Source organism: Aquarana catesbeiana, linkage group LG01, assembly GCF_042186555.1.
Source record: "Aquarana catesbeiana isolate 2022-GZ linkage group LG01, ASM4218655v1, whole genome shotgun sequence".
NCBI lineage: Eukaryota > Metazoa > Chordata > Amphibia > Anura > Ranidae > Aquarana > Aquarana catesbeiana.
The window spans coordinates 369,401,664-369,422,308 of record NC_133324.1 but is presented as its reverse complement, the minus strand read 5'-3'; the positions used below and the strand labels follow the sequence as shown (position 1 = coordinate 369,422,308).

Below are 20,645 nucleotides of genomic sequence, written 5' to 3'. Positions count from 1 at the left end.
CAGCATCAGTGGGAGTAAAAAAATGATATAGAGCCTATAGTCAGTAGAAGGAGGAATAGTGCCCCATCTTTGGTAATAATGGGAGGAATAGTGCCCCATCATTAATGTCATTGGAAGAAAAAATGCCCCATTTTTGGTATCAGTGAGAAGAATGGTTCCCACTGATGGTGTCAGTGGAAGGAATCGTGTGTCCTTGTTGGTGTCAGTAGGAGGGATAGTGCCCCAAGGGCCTGATAAAAAAGCAAGCAAAGGTCCGCATTTGGCCCACAGGCTGCAGTTTGGAGACCACTGCACTAAAGCATAGATCCATAGTGCATTGGGGATGTAGATTAGGGTGCTATGAATGGTAATGTACTGCACCAGTTTCCACATATCTGCATATTGAAAATGAAAGGCAATCATTAACAACAGGAAATTACAGAAACTTTCCACTTTTGTGGAGAAAATAAAATAGTAGGAAACCTTTACAATTTCTTAGCAGCACCTGTAAAACTGCTGTTAAGTGCGGAATTAAAGAAGGACATCCTACTTACCTACAGCAGTGGAGCAAGCGTTGAGGTTTTCCACATTTTCTCTGCCCCCGGCGCTAATGTAGCTTATCATGTCACTGACTTTACAAACTCTTAAGAAAGGCTAATGAAATACACAAGACTTAGTTATAGGTAAATATAAAAATTTATTCACATTTTTAAGCAGTCCTGACAAATTTTAAAAAGTTCTGTTCCTGAGGATCTACAAAAGATCACAGATAATAATAAGCGATTGCTCCACTAACCATTCAGAAGAGCAGACACTGAATTTTGCTTTGACAGATACCCTAAATGAATTGGTATGAAGTTTAAAGGACCCCTATACCAGTTCACCAAGTAAACTGATTCACCCAGTGAAAAGCTGACCCATAGAGATTTACTTGCTGTGAATCAGAACCCTACTGTAGGTGAATTGATCCGCTCATCATTAAACACAGACAAGTATTATATTCTTTGGTCCTCTTTCATGGAATTCAGTCCAGCAGCTTTTTATTTCTTGGCATGTTTCTTGAAAATCTCTATGTACTCCTTCACATCTTCTGCAGAGCCCAGGGCTATGGGCATTCTCTGGTGAATACTCTCTGGAACTATATCCAACACATTCTCCAATCCATTGGTGGCCAGTCCTCCAGCCTTTTCCATGATAAACGCCATGGGATTGCACTCATACAGAAGCCTCAGCTGTTAGACAAACATGACATTAAGATTAAATCATTATTAGTACACTGAAGATTAAAATTTATGACATGTTAATGGACTTTAGGTTTTAAAATATACCCGTGACATGAAAAATGTATAACCTGTCACTGCTGACCTCTCCAAAAATGCTAGTTGGCTGCATGTCATACTGATCCCATAGTTTCAATAAATTTGTTTTACTGATCCAAAACAAAATATGCATATGAGAATTTGTGATTTTTAGATTTTCCCAATCTACATCCTGATACTACACTGCTTGAGGAGCAGGTAAGTGGCTCTAAAGCCCATTTAATAGTTATTAAAGCGGAGGTCCGCCCACCCCTGCAAAAATTAAAAGCCAGCAGCTACACATACTGCAGGCTGCTGACTTTTAATAATAGGACACTTAGCCCCGGTTCACACAGAGGCGACCTAGCCGCCTGACAAGTCGCGTCCCATTCTCTACTACGGAACCATTCTAATAGGAGCGACGCAAGTCGCTCCGACTTAGAAAAAGGTTCCTGTAGTATTTTTGGGATGACTTCAGGCGACTTGCACTGACTTCTATACAGAAGTCGTTTTGCAAGTCTCCGCTGAAGTCGTGTGCAGGTCGCCTCGGTGAGTCGACCTGCAAGTCGTGTTGCCCCTGTGTGAACCGGCGCTTAACTGTCCTGGAGTCCAGCGATGTCGGCACCGCAGCTGATATTTACATCAACTGTCGGGTGCTGCCGCCGCTATTGCTGATAAGGGAACCTGGCAGTGAAGCATTAAGGCTTCACGATGGGCCCCTACTGTGCATGCGTGAGGCACCGCTGTGCTCTCCTACTGCCCTGGCTGCTGCCGTAATTTGCTGCGGCCCGGTCTCCCGGAAGTGGGGACAGGGTACCTGTCGAAGACAGGTATCCGCTCCCCCCAAAAGGTGCCAAATGTGGCACCAGAGGGAGGGAGGAGACAAATGAGCAGAAGTTCCACTTTTGGGTGGAACTCCGCTTTAAGAAGAGTGTACAGCTGGTAAATGGTTGTAAATTGATCATATAAACTTTACTCACATAAGCACAGACGCTAAAATCTTAAAAGTAAGGGGATAACACAAAGTAATTCAGAGTGTTTTAAGTTCCTCTTAGAGTACATTATGTTCTATTCACCAGAAGATGAATGAAGGTCAACATAGAAAAAAAATGCATCTGTGTACATACTTTAACTCTATTTAGGAACAGACATGTGACTTTTACAGAAGAGTTATGTTCAATGTATATACAGTAATTACATTGTACATTACATGGTATGGTAACATACATTGCTATTTTATACAGAAAAAAAAAAAGTTACCTTTCCCTTTGGGCTTTTAGAGTTTGCAGGATATAAGAAGATTCCTCCATAAACCAGTGTTCGGTGAACATCAGCCACCATGGAACCAACATATCGTCCTCCATAAGGTGAACTGCCATCCTATTACAAGAGAAAAGATACAGAATATCTATCACAACTGTGGTACACTTTTTTTTTTTTTTTTTTGTTAAGGCTTGTTGCAAACCACAGCTCCCACTGTACTCATTTGGAGAGACTGTCCCTTTTTTTAAACCAAATTCCTCTGTCCCTCTTTCCTCCTTAGTTCCGACTCTGACTCTTTTTGGTCGAATGTAGAGACAGTTATTAAAAATGTACTTTAGACTGGTGTTTTTCAACCAGGGTGCCTTTAGGTTTCTTCATGGGTGCCTTGGCAAAATGCCTAAAAATTGCCCAAAAAGTGTATACAAGTCAGCAGGTGGATTAAGCCTGCCTGGACAAAGCCACAGGTTTTCATTGTGCACTATTACAACCTTCCAGCTAACAGCACCCCAATAACCAATGATGTCATCGGTTAATAAGGAGGATGTCGGGTGCCTGCACAGCATCCTTGTTTGTGCCTCCCTTGTGCCTCTCCGTCAGTATTGGGTCACATTAGCTGAGTAAGGGAGAGAACCTGAGGGAGAAGAGAAACGTTGAAATACTAGTCAGTACCAGTTGGCAAAGGTGTATTTACTTTGGAAGAAAAAACTTCTAGCATTGCGTGTCCTAAATGTGTGGATGTTGCTGGGTTACATAAAACTATTAGTTTCTTTTTAAATTTAGAATGGGGTTCCTCGAGATTGTGTATAAATTTAAAGGGTGCCTTGACTGTAAAACGGTTGGGAGACACTGCTTTAGACAATGGGAAACTACTATGAGGTTGAAGGTCATGGAAAACCTGCTTTCATGTGGTCATTCGTCAGGCAGTACTGGCACAGTAAAGTACAATGCCTAATACCATGGTTTAGGCAAGATACACTGAGATTTTCCAGCAACCTTGAAATTATTTGGGTGTGGTATAGAAAACTATGCTATGTAGTATTCTATCTAGCAGTACTACCTAAATGGCACATTGGCAAACTACTATGAAGTTGAAGGTCAATGAGAACCTGCTTTCATGTGGCCATCTGTATAGCAATACTGGCACATTACCATACATACATACCATGGTTTAGGCAAGTTGCACAGAGATTTTCCAACAACCTTGAAAATAAGTATGTCTGATAATTGTCTCAGTGGAACTTGCCTAAACTTTTCCTCTGCGCAGCTAAACAGTACATGCACCACTTTAGCATTTCAGTCCAGCTGCATGATTGCAGGAATGTCATCCCATTTCGCTAGCCCTTAGTCTCAGGAAGACATCTGCCCATTTATGACTAGTCTAAGGCAGGCCATACACGGCTCGAATCTTCGCCGGTTCAGCAGGAACCGGCCGAGATTCAAGTCATGTATGTGCAGATTCGAATTGTGTATAACCGCTAGCAAAAATCACTGCCTTCTCCAGGTGGAGATGTCTTCCTCCGCCCTCCCCCACTGGGAGAAGACAATGGCCCAGCAGGAGGGATTCCCAGCATCAACACTGTCTGTGCTGATGAGGTAATCTTCATGTCTTTACCATTTAAACATACCTCTGGGAATTTCTTCTTCTGGAGATATTCTGTGACTGCTGCATCAAAATATTTGGCATAGCCTTCGTTTAGACTGTAGATATTGCCTCTTGGTTTAACCTTCACATTTCTATTGACCAAAAGGAATTCTCCAATTGCCTAGAAATTGATAAAGTAATATATACTGTCACCACATCTTAATGGTAGAGCTTTATTTACATTTAGCAGAGAAAAAAGGGATACACTTAAAGGGACGTGTAGTGCTTTTATGCATATTTTTTAATTATGGTCAGCGCTTAAATTACATTTTAAAACCAATTTTCCTTAGTTAAATATGAAATACTGTATGTTAACATTTTGAATTATTCCTTTGAACCAGGAGGTGGAGCTATAGCATTCTTTTTGTATATTGCCAGATTACCATTTGACTCTCTGTTGTAAAAAGCCTGCAGTTTACACACCTCAGTAGCTTAAAGAAGAAAATGTTTAAAATAATAATTATATTCCCGAGGAGTCTAAGTCTTGGTCTCATTCCGCTCTGCCCAGCGGTTGCTAAGCAGTGTGGTGGGACAGCTTGCTCCCCCTCCTCTCACTACTGTCCAACCACATTGCTAGTAAGAAGATGAATTAATAATGAAAGCTGTAAGACCACGCTTGTAGCAGCAGGTGCATACTTGGGGCGAGTGCCGTCATGCATCACACAAGGGATTGAGGTCAGCTCCATCAACAAAACAAGCAAAAGATTAGTCAGTCCTAAGTAGCAATGTGATCTATCTGTTCCTGCAGTTAGGGCTGGGAGATTTTCTTAAAAAAAAAAATCTTCGATTCTCTTAAAAAAAACTCGATTCACGATTTGAATCGAGTTTTTTTTTTTTTTTGGAAATCACGCCGGTCCCGAGGCGCTGCGGGCATGAGCTTTTAGGCGAGGCCGCGGCTTCGGCCTAGTCCGCGGCGTCCGGCCTCGCGGACTAGGCCGAAGCCGCGGCCTCGCCTAAAAACTCCTTGCCCGCAGTTCTTCAGGCCCGCGCGGTGTCCGCGCCGGTCCGGAGGCGCTGCGGGCATGAGTTTTTAGGCGAGGCCGCGGCTTCGGCCTAGTCCGCGGCGTCCGGCCGTAGCCGCGGACTAGGCCGAAGCCGCGGCCTCGCCTAAAAACTCATGCCCGCAGAGCCTCCGGACCGGCGCGGTGAAAAAAAAAAAAATCTAAAAAAATCGATTTGCCTAAATTTTGAATCGATTTGACCTCTCAACTCGATTCAAGATTTAAATCGATTTTTTTCCCAGCCTTACCTGCAGTATATGTTTACTACCAGCCATACATCTACCATACAGCCCCACAGTGGGGATGTGTGATCTATCTGCCAGCTGCTAGTAAACATACACTGCAGTAATGGATAGATCACATTGGCCCACAGAACTGACTAATCTTTTGCTTGTTTTGTGAATGAAGTTGACCGTAATCCCTGGTGTGCTGCATGACGGCACTCGTCTCAAGCATGCATCTGATGTACTGTGCTGGCAGGTCTATCAAACAGCACTGAATTGATTGTTTACTAGTGAATTTGTGAATGAACAGAAAGCCCTGGTGGGGCTGTGTGACAGATCTGCAGCTACTAATAAACATACACTGCACCAGAAGATCTATCACAAAGCACTGACTGTTCATTCTCAACTGTGGGTAATCAGCCAGCACTGTGGGGCTTTTGATGTATCATCTGGTACTGTGTATAGCAACTGCAGATCTATCACACAGTCCTGCCAGCACTGACTGATGTCATTTACTATTAAAGGAATTGTAAAGGCAAAAGGTTTATATTCTTAATGCATTCTATGCATTATGATAAAAAAACCTTCTGTGTGTAGCAGCCTCCTCAGCACCCCCCAATTACTTACCTGACCCCCATCTCTCTCCAGCGATGTCCACCAATGTCTAAGCCGTCCGGGACACGCTTCCTGATTGGCTGAGACACAGCAGCAGCGCCATTAGCTCACGCGGCTGTTAATCAAAGTCAGTCAGCCAATCAGGGGAGAAGGAGCGGGGTCGGGGCTCTGTGTCTGAATGGAAACAGGGAGCTGTGACTTGGCTCCAGTGCCTCCATAGGAAGCTGCTGACTGTGGGGGCACTCGATAGGAGGGAGGGGCCAAGAGCAGCAAAGAGGGAGGAGGATCCAAGAAGAGGAGGATCCAGGCTGCTCTATGCAAAACCAACTGCACAGAGGAGGTAAGTATAACATGTTTGTTTTTTTTTTTAAAAAGAAAAAAAAAAAGACAAGACTTTACAATCACTTTAAGTCTATGAATGAACAGTCAGTGCTGCACAGCTGTTCACAAGACAGAGGGTAGTGACTACATGGCTGGGATGTAGCTCCCCTATAGGAACATCCATAATCAGGGCTTCGGCCTGAGGTGGAGCCACAGCCTGAGGAAACAGAAATAAAAATGGGCTTTTAATGCAGAAGGCAGCTAAGGATCAGTATGCAAGCAGGTGCTACACATACTTAGTCTATTGGGTGGATTTAATAAAGATTTTACAAATGAAGTGACACATCTCTAAACTGAGATGCATACACAAATGTGAATGGCTTACTGCAGTGGCTCATTCCCCATTGGAAGGTTTCATTCAGAAAAATAGAGCCAGTGCTGTGCTGTCTTTATAGAAACATAGAAAAGTGATGGCAGAAAAAGACTAGACCAGCACTTTTTTTTTTTTCATTAACCGTGATGTCTGACTATAGATTTAGGTTTGTTCCAAGCATGTTTGAAGCCGTTTACTGTTGACTGTCTCACTACCTCTGTTGGTAGTTTATTCGAATCATCAACTACCCTTTCAGTAAAATAATACTTTCTAAGATTAGTTTTGAACTTTCCTCCAGTTAGTTTGAGGTTGTTCTTGATTTTGGTTTCATATTGAAAAGACTGCCGTCCTGAACCTTATTCACTCCCTTAATGTATTTAACCACTTGCCGACCAGCCGCCTTCATTATACTGCGGCAGGTCGGCTCTTTCCCGCAAATCGCTGTAGCTGTACGCCGGCTCCTTTAAGAGCCACAGAAGGCACGTGCAGGGGACCTGGTTCGCTTGGCCAGCAGCCGCGATGTCCGCCGGCCACCCGTGATCGTGGGAAAGAGAGCCGGAACGGGGATCTGTCAATGTAAACAGACAGATCCCCATTCTGACAGGGGAGGAGAGAGAGATCTGCTGTTCCTAGTGATTATGAACAGCGCTCTCCCTCCTCTTCCAGTCAGTCCCATTTCCCCACAGTTAGGGAACACATTTAACCTCTTGAACGCCCCCTAGTGTTAACCCCTTCCCTGCCAGTGACATTTACACGAAAGCTCTATTTGTGGGAAAAAAAGGACGTCAATTTTGTTTGGGTACAGCGTTGCACGAATGCGCAATTGTCAGTTAAAGCGACGCAGTGCTGTATCGCAAAAAATGGTCTGGTCATTAAAGTGGTTGTATACCCGCACATCTAAAAAAAAAAAAAGAAAAAGAAAAAAAACCCTGCAAGACAAAGGCATAATGAGCTAGTATGCACCGCATGACGTCAGCGGCTGCATGCAAAGGCAATATCTCCTAAACCATACAGGTTTAGGAGATATTAATTTTACCTACAGATAAGCCTTATTATAGGCTTATCTGTAGGTAAAAATGACAAATTAGGGTATACAACCATTTCAAGGGGGAAAATCTTCTGGTCTGTAAGTGGTTAAAGGTTTCAATCATGTCTCTATAGCTAATTCATATACTCTGTGACTCATTTGTCGTGTATAAAGTATTTTTTTTTTGCACAAAACAAGTTTTATATTTATGCATTTTATACATATATATGTATAGAAATTAAATAAAACTTACAGGGTCTAACATGAAGCAATTCACTCCACACTCTGTGGCAAGGACCAGCATTGTGGCACTTCCATACAATGCATAACCTGCGACTACAATGTCACGTCCTGGTTGCAAAGCATCTTTTTCACTAGGCTCACCATCTGACACCTGAAACAAAAAGCAATAAAAGCAATGTATTTTTTTCACTTATAAACTTGGGGTACATTTTGTAACAATAAATAACAAGACAATCATATATATATATATATATATATATATATATATATATATATATATATATGTATATATATATATATATACATGTATGTATGTGGGTGTGTATGTATGTATGATGTATGTGTATATATATATATATATATATATATATATATACACATACATACACACACACAGCGGGTAAAATAAGTATTGAGCACGTCACCATTTTTCTAGGTAAATATGTTTATAAAGGTGCTATTGACATGAAATTGTCACTGCATGTCGGTAACAACACATGCAAAGAAATCAAAACAAATAAGTTCAGAAATTAAGTTATGTGCAATAAAATAGAATGACAGAGGGAAAAAGTATTGAACACATTAAGGCTGCTTTCAGACTGCAGCTGCAGCCGCATTGGCAGTAAATCGCCGATAGACTCAAAGGGCCTGGTATGCATTGGGGGGGACCCCACGCTGTTTTTTTTCATAATTTTTAATTGCTGTCCAGTATTCTTTACAGGGAACCTGCTGACAGCTGATGAGTCATCTGTTAAGGACGCGGAAGGTGGCCTCCCAGCCCGCCCCTTAATTGCCAGCTCAATGCAATAAATTACCACATGAAAATATGTGGTAATTACCGCAAAAATCAAAACTTTACCGCAGTAGTTATTTACGGTACTGCACAATTCTTAGTGAATTAAACATTTGCACAATTGTTTCCACATGCGTTATTTTACTCTTGACCCCAATGTCTGGTGTGGTAAGAAGGTATCAAAGGGGGAGATTTACTAGAACTGGAGAGTGCAAAATCTGGTGCAGCATAGAAACCTGAAAGCTGCATAGAAACCAATCAGCTTCCAGGTTTTTTGTCAAAGTGTAATTGAAGCTGAAGTTAGAATCTGATTGGTTATAATGCAGAGCTGCACCAGATTCTGCACTCTCCAGTTTTAATAAATATCCCCCAGTGTGGGGTGTCTGCAAAAGAGAAAAATGCAAAAGAATGGAGTTGAACCATGCAAACACGAACCGAGTATCAGAATGTTCAATATTTGAAATTTTCTACTGTTTTAAATTGTCCAAATGACCATGACTTTTAGAGCCCTTTCACAATGACAGTGCGGGGGCGTTGGCGGTAAAGTTTTAGCTGTGCTTTACTGTAGTTTCAGAGGCACTTTTCGTACGCTAGCGGGGCGTTTTTAACTCCGCTATCAGCCAAATAAAGGGTTAACAGAGCCTGCAAACTGCTGCTGCTGAGGCGATTTGGTGGAGCTGCCCATTGATTTCAATGGGCAGGGGTGCTTTAGGAGTGGTGTATACACCGCTCCTAAAGCGCCCCAAAGAAGCTGCTTGCAGGACTTTTTTTGCCGTCCTGCCAGCGCAGCACCCCAGTGTGAAAGCACTGATGCTTTCACACTGGGATTGCAGATGAGGCATTTTTCAGGCGCTTTACAAGTGCTATTTTTAGCGCTAAATCGCCTGAAAAACGCCTCCAGTGTGAAAGGGGTCTTATAATGAAGGTGGAGAAGCAGTAATGCAATGGGATGAGAATAAATTACTTGTTCAATTCCCAAAAAATTGTTTTATGAATTCCCATAGACTTTACACACTGATAGCTAAATAGTGGCTCTTATTTGGTATGTGCAGTGGTATCATTATACAGCATCTCCCACTTGCTCTATTTATTCGTACCTTTTTATCCCTAGGAAGCCATTGTGGGAATTACACCTCTGGGAAATCCTTACCTTTCTATATATGGCAAAGATTGTGCCAATGGATGCAAGACAGTCAATGTTTGAAGAACCATCCAAAGGATCAAAGCACACAATGTATTTACCCTGCAAAACATTAAACATTATTTACAGCCTGAAATTGAACAGAGGACATGCTCATAATTAGGTATTTTACGTACAATCAGCAAATCAACAACCCTGAACTAATAGTCACAATATAACCACTTTAATGCCAAATGATTTTTTGATTTGCACCTCAGCAAGTAACTGCTATACAACTGTACACAATTATCCTACAGTTACATTTACGCACTGATTTTTATGATCTACATGGTTAAAGAATATTTGTAATCTACCTGATATGCGTATTCTATCCCTCAATTTCTGGAAACTAGGAGAGAATGTAATAACATATTCAAACACTAGAGGGCACTGTAGTAGAGCTGATGACAGCTGTTTTCAGCCTAGAAAAGGCCAATCTGCCTCCAAATGCTATTTATCATTATTATTGAGGATTTATATAGCACCAATAGTTTCTGCAACGCTTTACACCATAAGGGCAGACAGTACAGTTACAATACAGTTCAATACAAGAGGAATCAGAGGGCCCTGCTCGTTAGAGCTTATGTGCAAATCAAATAAAAGTGAGGATTTACGTAGAAGGGTTGTTTATAATATTTTAAAATATATTCTTCAATATTTCTCAAGAATTGAACAGCAGCTTACACAATTCATAAATACAAACGTTCACATAACAAAGGCTCTCTGGTTATTGGATAGCTGCTATTACTTGTTCAAAGCGTATCAGGAAGTCACAGAAAACATACCCTCGTCTCAGGGTCCACAATCAGTGCATGTGGGTCTTCTTCTGATACAAGGACACAGGTACTAAATGATGACTTCAGCAGGTTAACAACCAGATCATTTGATAGAACATCCAGCTTCTTCACCTGGTCCCCTGTCACATTGGTGGATCCAGCGATGCCGTACCTAAACAAAAATACTCCATGTGAGAACCATCCTTTATGACAACTCCAACTGTAAGTATGTACAACCCTATTTTCAAAAAAGTTGGGACAATATTTAAAATCAACATACACTATAAACAAAATGCAATGATTTAAACATCTCACAAACCCATATTTTATTCACAATATAAAAAAGAAAACAAATCGAACGATTAAACTGAGAAAATTTTAACTACTTAAGGACTGAGCCTCTTTTTGAGATTTGTTGTTTACAACTTAAAATCAGGTTTTTTTGCAAGAAAATTACTTAGAACCCCCAAACATTACATATATATATATTTTTTACACACCCCAGAGAATAAAATGGCAGTCATTGCAATACTTTGTCACACCGTATTTGTGCAGCGGTGTTACAAGCGCAATTTTTTAAAAAAAAATACACCTAATTAAAAAATAAGACAACAGTAAAGTTAGCCCAATTTTTTTCTATATTGTAAAAAAGATAATGTTACGCCGAGTAAATTTATACCCTACATGTCATGCTTCAAAATTTTGCCAGCTCATGGAATAGCGACAAACATTGGAGACATTTAAAAATGTCTACAGGTTACCGGTTTTGAGTTACAAAGGAGGTCCAGAGCTAGAATTTTTGCTCTCGCTCTAACCATTGCAGCGATACCTCACATGTGTAGTTTGAACACCTTTTTTATATGTGGGCGCGACGGGACGGGGGACTTTACCTTTTTTTTGTTTCTTTTTTATTTTACTTTTGATTTTTACACTGTCCTTTAAAAAAAAAAAATTAAAGATGACCGCCCGCCGTTGCAGAAAATACCGGGGTTATGGCAGCTATCTATATAAATTCCAAAAAAGTTGGGACAGGGCCATGTTTAGCAAGGTGCTGCATACCCTCTTCTTTTAACACCACTCTGTAAACATCTGGGAGCTGAGGAGTCCAGTTGCTGGAGTTGCGGGAGAGGAATGTTGTCCCATTCTTGCCTGAGCAATATGCTGCTCTTAAACCTGGATTTATCTTTCAGCATTGATGGTGCCTTTCCAGATGTGTAAGCTCCCCATTCCGTATGCACTAACACACCCCCATACCATCAGAGATGCAGGCTTTTGAGCGGAGCGCTAACAAGCCAACAAGCCGGAAAGGCCCCTCTGCTCTTTAGTCTGGAGGAAGCGGTGTCCATAATTGCCAAAAAGAATGTCACATTTTGATTGTCTGACCACAGAACAGTTTTCCACTTTGCAACAGACCATTGTAAATGAACTTTGGCCCAGAGAAGACTGTGGCTTTTCTGGATCATGTACAGATATGGATTCTTCTTCTGCATTATTATTACAGGTACTTATATAGTGCTGCCAATTTATGCATCACATTACATATATATTAACCTATATAATTAACCTATTATCATCTTTGGAGTGTTGGAGGAAACCGGAGTACACAGAGGAAACCCACACAAGCACAGGGAGAACATGCAAACTGCAAATGATGTCTTCAGACCTTTGCAGTCCGGCGGTATAGCTCCCAACTGTCCCTGATTTCAAGAGACTGTCCCTGATTTCGAGAGACTGTCCCTGATTTCGAGAGACTGTCCTTGATTTTGAAGTCCCTGTCTCCCTCATTTTGGTTATATATATATATATATATATATATATATATATATATATATATATTTATTTGTACATAAAATGCAAATTTCAAAAGTCAGTATAAAGGAATAGTAGTGGTAAAAATTTTTTTTGTAAATTCTTGTTTTAACGGGGCGTGGCAGGGTGTGTCTTAAGCCTACATACTTTTGCTAATAGGGGTCCAGTATGTTACGGTATGGAAATCATTTGCTATAGAAAAAAACAACTGAAAACAGCACTTATGCCATCATTGGTTGCGGAACTACAAATACCTTTTTACTATACAGCATCTCCCTTAGTTTAATCTATTTCAGGTTCAAAGGCTCCTAGGAAAATACATTTCCAATGAAAACGAACAAAGCACAGAGCAAGAATCATTATGGTGTGGATTGGCTCAGCAGGAACACACCCCTGGTCATATCTTTCAGTACACACATTCACTTGTGCTGCTGAACAGGTTACGTCGCTGACCATGGACCACTTGTATAGGTAATGCTTTATGTAGCTAGGTAAACAATAGCTGTGCTAAAAAATGATCTTAAGTGTGATTGTCACATTGATAGTGATAATGATAATAAGTGCACAAAAATATAAAATATAGTATACAAAAATAAAATATAGTGATATCAAAAGAAAAAAGGGTTGCAAGAAAGTCCAAACAATATGCCATAGGCTGGGTTCAGAGTACAAAAGTGTAATCTTCCATCACCAGTGATAGTAAAAAACCAAACCAAATGCGCGCTTACCAGAAGCAAGAAAGAGCTTGTGGCTTTAAACCCAGCCAGGGCCTTTCTAGTAAGTGTCAGGTAACAAGCTCCCGGGGAACACTGATCCAGGATCGGTATACAATCAATGGGTGGAAGGACCCAGACAACGTCATTGTATGACGAAACGCGCGTCGGGCGGTTGGACGTATTGACGTATCGCGTGCTGTCCCCGGAGAGTCACGGGCGCTGACAGGCCTGCCGGCTACTTGTTGCTTGATTTTATACTCCACTCTGTAAGTGTTACTCTTTTATACTAATAAATCAGATTTACGGTATTATACTATGGGAAGTACTTTCTCTTTCATGCCCTGATGTCACGGCACTGGAGGGCTCCTTCCACCCATTGATTGTATACTGATCCTGGATCGCATTGGCCCTGTGCTGATCACATGCAACAAAAAATACTCTCTAGCAATACTGTACATACCAAACTGAGCATATGCAGAGTGCCCCCAAGGCTCCGTACCATTAGCAGATGGATTGGGGATAGTGGAAGAAGGGGAGGATCAGAGACGACAGGATCAAACAGCCTTTTTACACAATGCAGAGGATTAACCGCTTAGGTTTCACAGCAAGTACAACAAGCATGCTTTACTGCATATACAGACTGATTTTACAGTTGCGAGTTTAGTAACACTTTAACTATTTTGGTTAATAAGGTAAAAATGAAAACTCTCCTTGCGTATAACACACAAATGTGTGCAAGTGAAATTTATAAAGAAAAAAAACTGGATCTTTGCTCACACACAATGGGATGATTCAGCACAACTTCTCCTCATCCACTAAGCAGCGAAAAACTCAGGCTGGCCATAGATGGTCCAAATCTCGGCCAGTTCAGCAAGGACCAGCTGAAATTCGAGCCATGTACGGGCAGGATAAATGCACACAAGTTGATCGATTGATCATCTTGGGTACACAACCAGCCTGCCGGACTGTACATGCAATTATTGTTAGTGACTGTTATAACTGCTATCAATAATCCCTGTGTTCAACTGTAGAACAGAACATTGTGTGTTGATGGGGGAATCGAGAGAAATTCTCAGGTAGCAGGCAAGAAAATCGCTTCACCTATGGCCGGCCTAACTTTCCATAGAGAAATGTCACTGAGCTTAGTGAATGATAAATCATCCAATCACATGCAAGCAAAAGCTTTTTATTATTTTATTTGCACATGATTTGGCAATTTTTGCAAAGTGAATTTTTACTGTAGTTCACTTAGAAAGTAAGAAAGTTCTACTCTTTTAGTAATTCAACCCAATTAACTCCCAATTTATTAACACGGTTGTTATAGAGAAGACAGTCATTCTCTAGAACAGTGGTCATCCTTGGCATCCCAGGTGTTTTGGAACTACATTTCCCATGATGCTCATCCACTCTGCAGTGTACTTGAACATCATGGGAAATGTAGTTACACAACATCTGGGGTGCCAAGGTTCACCATCACTGCTCTAGAAAATGTTATGTTGCTGGTTGTAGAGCCCTGTAGATTCTCAACAGACTCTCTGATACAGGCAACATGTGATACTGATATTTAAAGTATAACTAAAGGTAAAACATTTTTCAGTTTTGGATAGAGTAGAGAGGGATTAGAGCACCTGTCGGGATTTCATTGCTGTCTGCATCCCCATTAGGGAGATTCACCCTCTCTATTTGTACTGTTATCACTGAATGTGAAAGAAAATCCCAAATTGAGTTGTCACCTGAACAGTAACAGAATAGTCTTCCAACGGGGGCACTAGTTCTGGTGACAACCAGAGACTCCCTCTTGTTGAAGGGATTTCCACTCGCTTTCTGTTTTGGCTATGGGACAGGAAGTAAAGAGAAGTCTCCCCAATGGGCACAGATGCCAAAAAGCTGACAGGGGTTGAAAATCTTTACACTATCCAAAATGAAAAAAAAGTTTTGCCTTCAGTTCTACTTTAAAGGAGTTGTCTCGTGATTTTTTACCTTAATGCATTCTAACCTTCTGTGCTGCAGCTCCCCCCAGAGCCCCGCTTTTTTTTACTTGAACCCAATCGCTACAGCCGCCGTCTTGGTTCCTCATTGACTAGATTAATAGCAACAGGAGCCATTGGCTCCCGCTGCTCTCAATCAAATTCAGTGATACGGGAGCAGGGGGCAGGGCCGAGCTCTGCTGTCTTTGTCAATGGACGCAGCAGCAGGACTCGGGAGCGCCCCCCGCATGGGTGCCCCCATGAAAAGCGGTTCTTGGTGGGGCCAACTCATTAAGAGGAGGAGCCGCCGGGGGACCCCAGAAAAGGAGGATTGGGGCCGCTCTGTGTAAAACCCTTGCACAGGGCAGGTAAGTAAGTAAGTGTTTTTTCTTGTTTTTTTTTAAAAAACAAGCCTTTAAAACCACTTTGAAACCACTTCCCGCCCAACGACGTCATATGACGTTGGCAACTTTGTGTGGAGATATCTGAATGATGCCTGCACCTACAGGCATCATTCGGATATCTTCTTTTAAAGCCGGTGATTCCCTGCACCGTGAGATCAATCATAGCGGCTGTTCAGCCACTTAATTGTTCTTACAGGCAGCGGGAGGGGATGTCCCCACTCTCCGGCCGTCCCCTCTGGGAGAGGGAGAAGGAACCAGTCCATGCCGGAAGTTTACCATAGAGAATCTGGCGGACCAGATGGCCCTCGGACGTCTCTATGATCTTTCGGAGGCCAGGCGCGATGTTATGAAGTCACGCCCGGCCTCTGCATTTGAAAAAATGCCACCACCTCGGCTGGGAAGCCAGGATTGTTGTTTTTTCAGGCTTTCCAGCCTAGAGGCAAGATGTGGGGAACTATTGACCCCAGATCTCGCTGTAAAGAGGACCTGTCACTATTCCTATTACAAGTGTTGTTTACATTCTTTGTAATAGGAATAAAAGTGATCAAAATAGAAAAACAAAAGTAAAATACACAATATAAAAAAAAAATTAAAAAATTGTAAAGTGCCCCCCGTCCCCGCGTGCTGAATCAAATGCATACATAGGTCACGCCCACATATGTAAATGACATTCAAACCACACATGTGAGGTATCGCCGCAAACGTTAGAGTAAAAGCAATAATTCTACCACCAGACCTCCTCTGTAACGCTAAATAGGTAACCTGTAAAAAAATTTAAAGCGTCGCCTATGGGGATTTTTAAGTACCGAAGTTTGGCGCCATTCCAGGAGTTTGCACAATTTCAAAGCTTGACATGTTAGGTATCTATTTACTCGTCGTAACATCATCTTTTACATTATGTCAAAAAAAAGGGCTAACTTTACTGTTTTGTTTTTTTTAATGCATGAAACTGTTTTTTCTTTTTAAAACATGTTTAAAAATTACTGCGCAAATACTGTGCGAGATAAAAAGTTTCAATGACCACCATTTTATTCCCTAAGGTCTCTGCTAAAAAAACATATATAATGTTTGGGGGCTCTGAGTAATTTTCTAGCAAAAAAAATGATGATTTTTACATGTAGGAGCGAAATGTCAGAATTGGCCTGGGTAACAAGTGGTTAAAGAATAATTAAAGGCAAAACTTTTTTTTGTTTTGGAGAGTGGATCTATCAAGTTTTTTTTTTAATACACTCAATGTCCCTGTTAGGAAGATTCCCCCTCTCTATTGTCCCATTACCAATGAAAGTGAGAATAAAAGAAAATCTCAAATTTTGGGTTGCCCCCAGAACAGTAATAGAGGGGAATCGTCCAATGGGGACATTAGTTCTGGTGACAACAAGTGATTCCCTCACTTTGGAGGGATTTCCTCTGACTTCTTGTTTTGGTTATGGGACAGGAAGTAAAGGGAAATCTCCACAATGGAACTCAGATGGCAAAAAAAAAAAAAAAACAATAGGGGTTATAATAACCCTCCTTTACTCTATTCAAGATAAAAAAATAAAAAAAAAGCTTTGCCTTTCCAATTGAAATGAATGGACAAATAAAAAATAACTTTATGCAACTATCATGTTGCAGTGCTGTATGTTAGAAAATCATCCTGCTTGATACCTACTGGGAATCCTCGCAAAGTTCGAGGAATTCAGGCGGGGGGGGGGGGGGGGGGTTGCGATAATATCAGGGGACTTCAACTTGTGTCTAGAACCAGGTAAAGATTGTTCGTCGAGTGAGCGGGGGACTGGCGGGATGTGGCTGAACAAACTCAAAAAGAAGCTGCGCCAATGTCAATTAGTTAACGTATGGAGGACGCAACATTGGATCCAAAGAGACTACACTTTCTACTCCTCCGTACATGCGACGTACTCCAGATTAGACTTCTTCCTCTTGGAGCATTGTCTCCTGGAGGAGGTCGCGGGCACGGACATTGGCACAATGACATTTTCCGATCACGCCCCAATAAGTCTACAGCTGAAAATAGGCAAGCGTAAAACCAGGGTCAAGAGTTGGAAACTGGATGAGGACCTCCTCCACGACAGTATAATAGATAAACGTATCAAAGAGGAGCTGGAATTTTTCTTTAAAACGAATGTACCAGGTGAGACTTCAGAAGCCGTAGTTTGGGAGGCCCACAAAGCCTATATCAGGGGGATCTTTTTGATGGTGGAATCCGAGGTAAAGAAAAAAAGGGCGAATGTCAGAGTAGTTCTAAATCAAGAAATCCTTGATCTCGAACAACTTCATAAGAAAACGGGGGACAGGGAGGTCTTAACAAGTCTGCTAAGGAGGAGAGAGGCCATGCGGTCTCTAATAGAACAAGAAACCCGAAAAACGTATAACCTTGTGAAAAAAGAAAGATACATAGGGGGTAATAGACCAGGGAGATTCTTGGCTAAGGCTCTGAGGAAGAAGAAATCCTCCAATTACATCGATAAAATAAAATCAAAGGTAGGCGACATCAGATTTAAAGATAGCGAGATAGCGGAAATTTTCCGGGATTACTACGGGGAGCTGTACGCCATCAACAAAAAGGACACCCAGGAAGTGAGGGATCAAAAAAACGTGAAAATCAAAAGTTACCTTAAAGAAAGCGGTATCCCCAAAATCCCGGAAACTGACCAACACATCTTAGAGGCCCCCATAACAGAGGAGGAAGTTAGAAGAGCCCTTACGGAAACGCCAGTTGGCAAGAGCCCAGGCCCTGATGGGCTGACAGTCCTCTACTATAAAAAATATCAGGATTACTTGATTCCCAATTTGTGTTCATATATGAATGAAATTGGGGACAAAGGGGAGATGAGGAGAGAAGCTATGGAGGCTAACATAGCGATTATCCTTAAAGAGGACAAAGACAGCACTCAGTGTTCCAGCTACAGACCCATCTCGCTTGTAAACGTTGACACGAAATTATTCGCAAAAGTGCTGGCGGATAGACTGATACAAATTATCAAAAAGATCATACACCCTGACCAGGTCGGGTTCATCCCGGGTAGAGGGACGCGACAATAGTATTAAAACGCTTTTAGTCACACAGAAAATCAAAGAGAGTGGAGCCCCAGGTCTACTTCTGTCTATAGACGCTGAAAAAGCGTTTGACAGAGTAGACTGGGGCTTCATGATGTGTACCCTGGAGGAGATAGGAATAAGGCAAAGAGCCCTAGGATGGATAAAGGCTTTGTACTCCCGACCAACGGCGAGAGTGAGGATTAACGGACTACTCTCGGAGCCATTCGAAATGTCCAATGGCATGAGACAGGGGTGTCCACTCTCTCCGTTGCTCTTCATACTGGCACTTGAACCACTACTCTCCAGGATCAGGCTAAACCCTGACATTAGCGGGTGTAGGATTGGCACAGATGAGTACAAATTGGCCGCCTACGCGGACGATATCCTGCTATACGTTACACGTCCAAGGATATCCCTCCCGAATTTCCACATTAACTGACTCTGGGAAGCTCTCCATCTTTAGGGTTAACCAGACTAAATCAGAGGTTTTGGATATCAATGGGGGTAAACTCAGAGACAAGGCATACCAAAAATGTTTCCCATTTATTTGGGATAAAAAAGAACTCAAATATTTAGGGGTTAAAATAACCACAACTAAAGCGGCTCTATTCCAGGCGAACTTTATGCCCCTTCTAAACGAAATAAAGCAAAAGCTAAACAGAATATCACACGGACAGTTATCCTGGGCTGGTAGAATTAATATCTATAAAATGGTAATACTACCTAAAATCACATACAAAATGCAGATGCTCCCAGTGGCACTTCCACGTTTCTAAAATTTATCTGGAGAGGGAAAAAACCTCGCTTAAATTTTGCACAGCTATCTAAAGAAAAGGATAAGGGAGGGTGGGGAGCACCAGACATTAGAAAGTATTATGAGGCAATTGCCTTAGCATGGGTAATAGACTGGGTGACTAATTACAAAGATAAACACTGGGTAAAAATGGAAAACACAATTAGTGATAGTCTGTTAAATAAGATAATATGGATCCCTCCCCATTTAAGAAAACTTAGCACCGGAACACAGCACATTACCAGACACGCACTTAAAATTTGGGACTCATTGCACAAAAGGGAGGGATGGGGGTTTAACTCACCCCTAATACCTCTTAAGGACTCAGATTACTTTGCTCCGGGGAAGGAGGAGTGGTTTGGAAAGTGGATACTGGAGGATAATGCCCAACTCAAACACATGATGAACCAGGACAAAATATGCATATTCCAGGAACTTAAAGAAAGGGAAAGTTTGCTAGTCATAGATCCATGGCGGTATAACCAACTGTGCCACTTTATAGCCTCACTCCCACAGCCAATAAGGTCGGTGGACAACTTAGGTCCGCTGGAGAAAATCTGTACAGATAAAAAAAGGAGGGGGGTTTTCAAAGACCTATAAAGTTCTAGTGGAGTTAGGGAATAAGGAGGTTCCATCGTACATGAGGAAGTGGGAGGAGGAGTTGGACTGCAGGGTCACTGACCCTGAAGCCTGGCAGATCCTGAAGATTATGAGTTCTACGTCGGTTAATTGTAAAATACTGGAGTTGAACTTTAAGTGTTTGGCGAGAATGTACAGAACATCTGATCGTGAACATAAATGCCAGAAGGAAATCTTACAACATTGTTGGAGGGGATGCAAAGAAATAGGGTCAACGGCGCATATTTGGTGGTTATGCCCAGAAATTAGAAAATTCTGGGGGGAGGTAAGGGAGATAATAAAATAGATCACCAACAGGGATATCCAGGACGATCCTTGGGAATGCTTATTTCATAAGAGCGAAACTCCCAGCAAGACATACCTGAAATCGTTAGTACCACAGCTTATTGATGCGGCTAAGAGCCTCATACCTATGTACTGGTACAAGAAAGGAAGACCAAAGATGAGAGAATGGTTCAATAAGATCAACAAACTCCACAGCCTAGAATATCTTAGGTTTAGCGAAGGGACGAAAATGGAGTCATTCGAGTTCAAGTGGAGGGA

General features: G+C 41.8%; 1 protein-coding gene across 1 annotated transcript in view; it reads right to left on the bottom strand.

Annotated features, from left to right (window-relative positions):
* Positions 1-656: 656 nt before the first annotated feature.
* FBP1 (fructose-bisphosphatase 1) overlaps positions 657-20,645 on the bottom strand; it is a 35,796-nt gene continuing 15,807 nt past the window's right edge. The window contains exons 2-7 of the mRNA XM_073633248.1: positions 10,745-10,907; positions 9,930-10,022; positions 7,997-8,137; positions 4,166-4,303; positions 2,538-2,657; positions 657-1,211 (exon numbers count right to left, since the gene is read on the bottom strand). Of these exons, the coding sequence (XP_073489349.1) occupies positions 1,020-1,211; positions 2,538-2,657; positions 4,166-4,303; positions 7,997-8,137; positions 9,930-10,022; positions 10,745-10,907 (847 nt within the window). The 3' untranslated portion in view covers positions 657-1,019. The remainder of the gene's footprint in view (positions 1,212-2,537; positions 2,658-4,165; positions 4,304-7,996; positions 8,138-9,929; positions 10,023-10,744; positions 10,908-20,645) is intronic.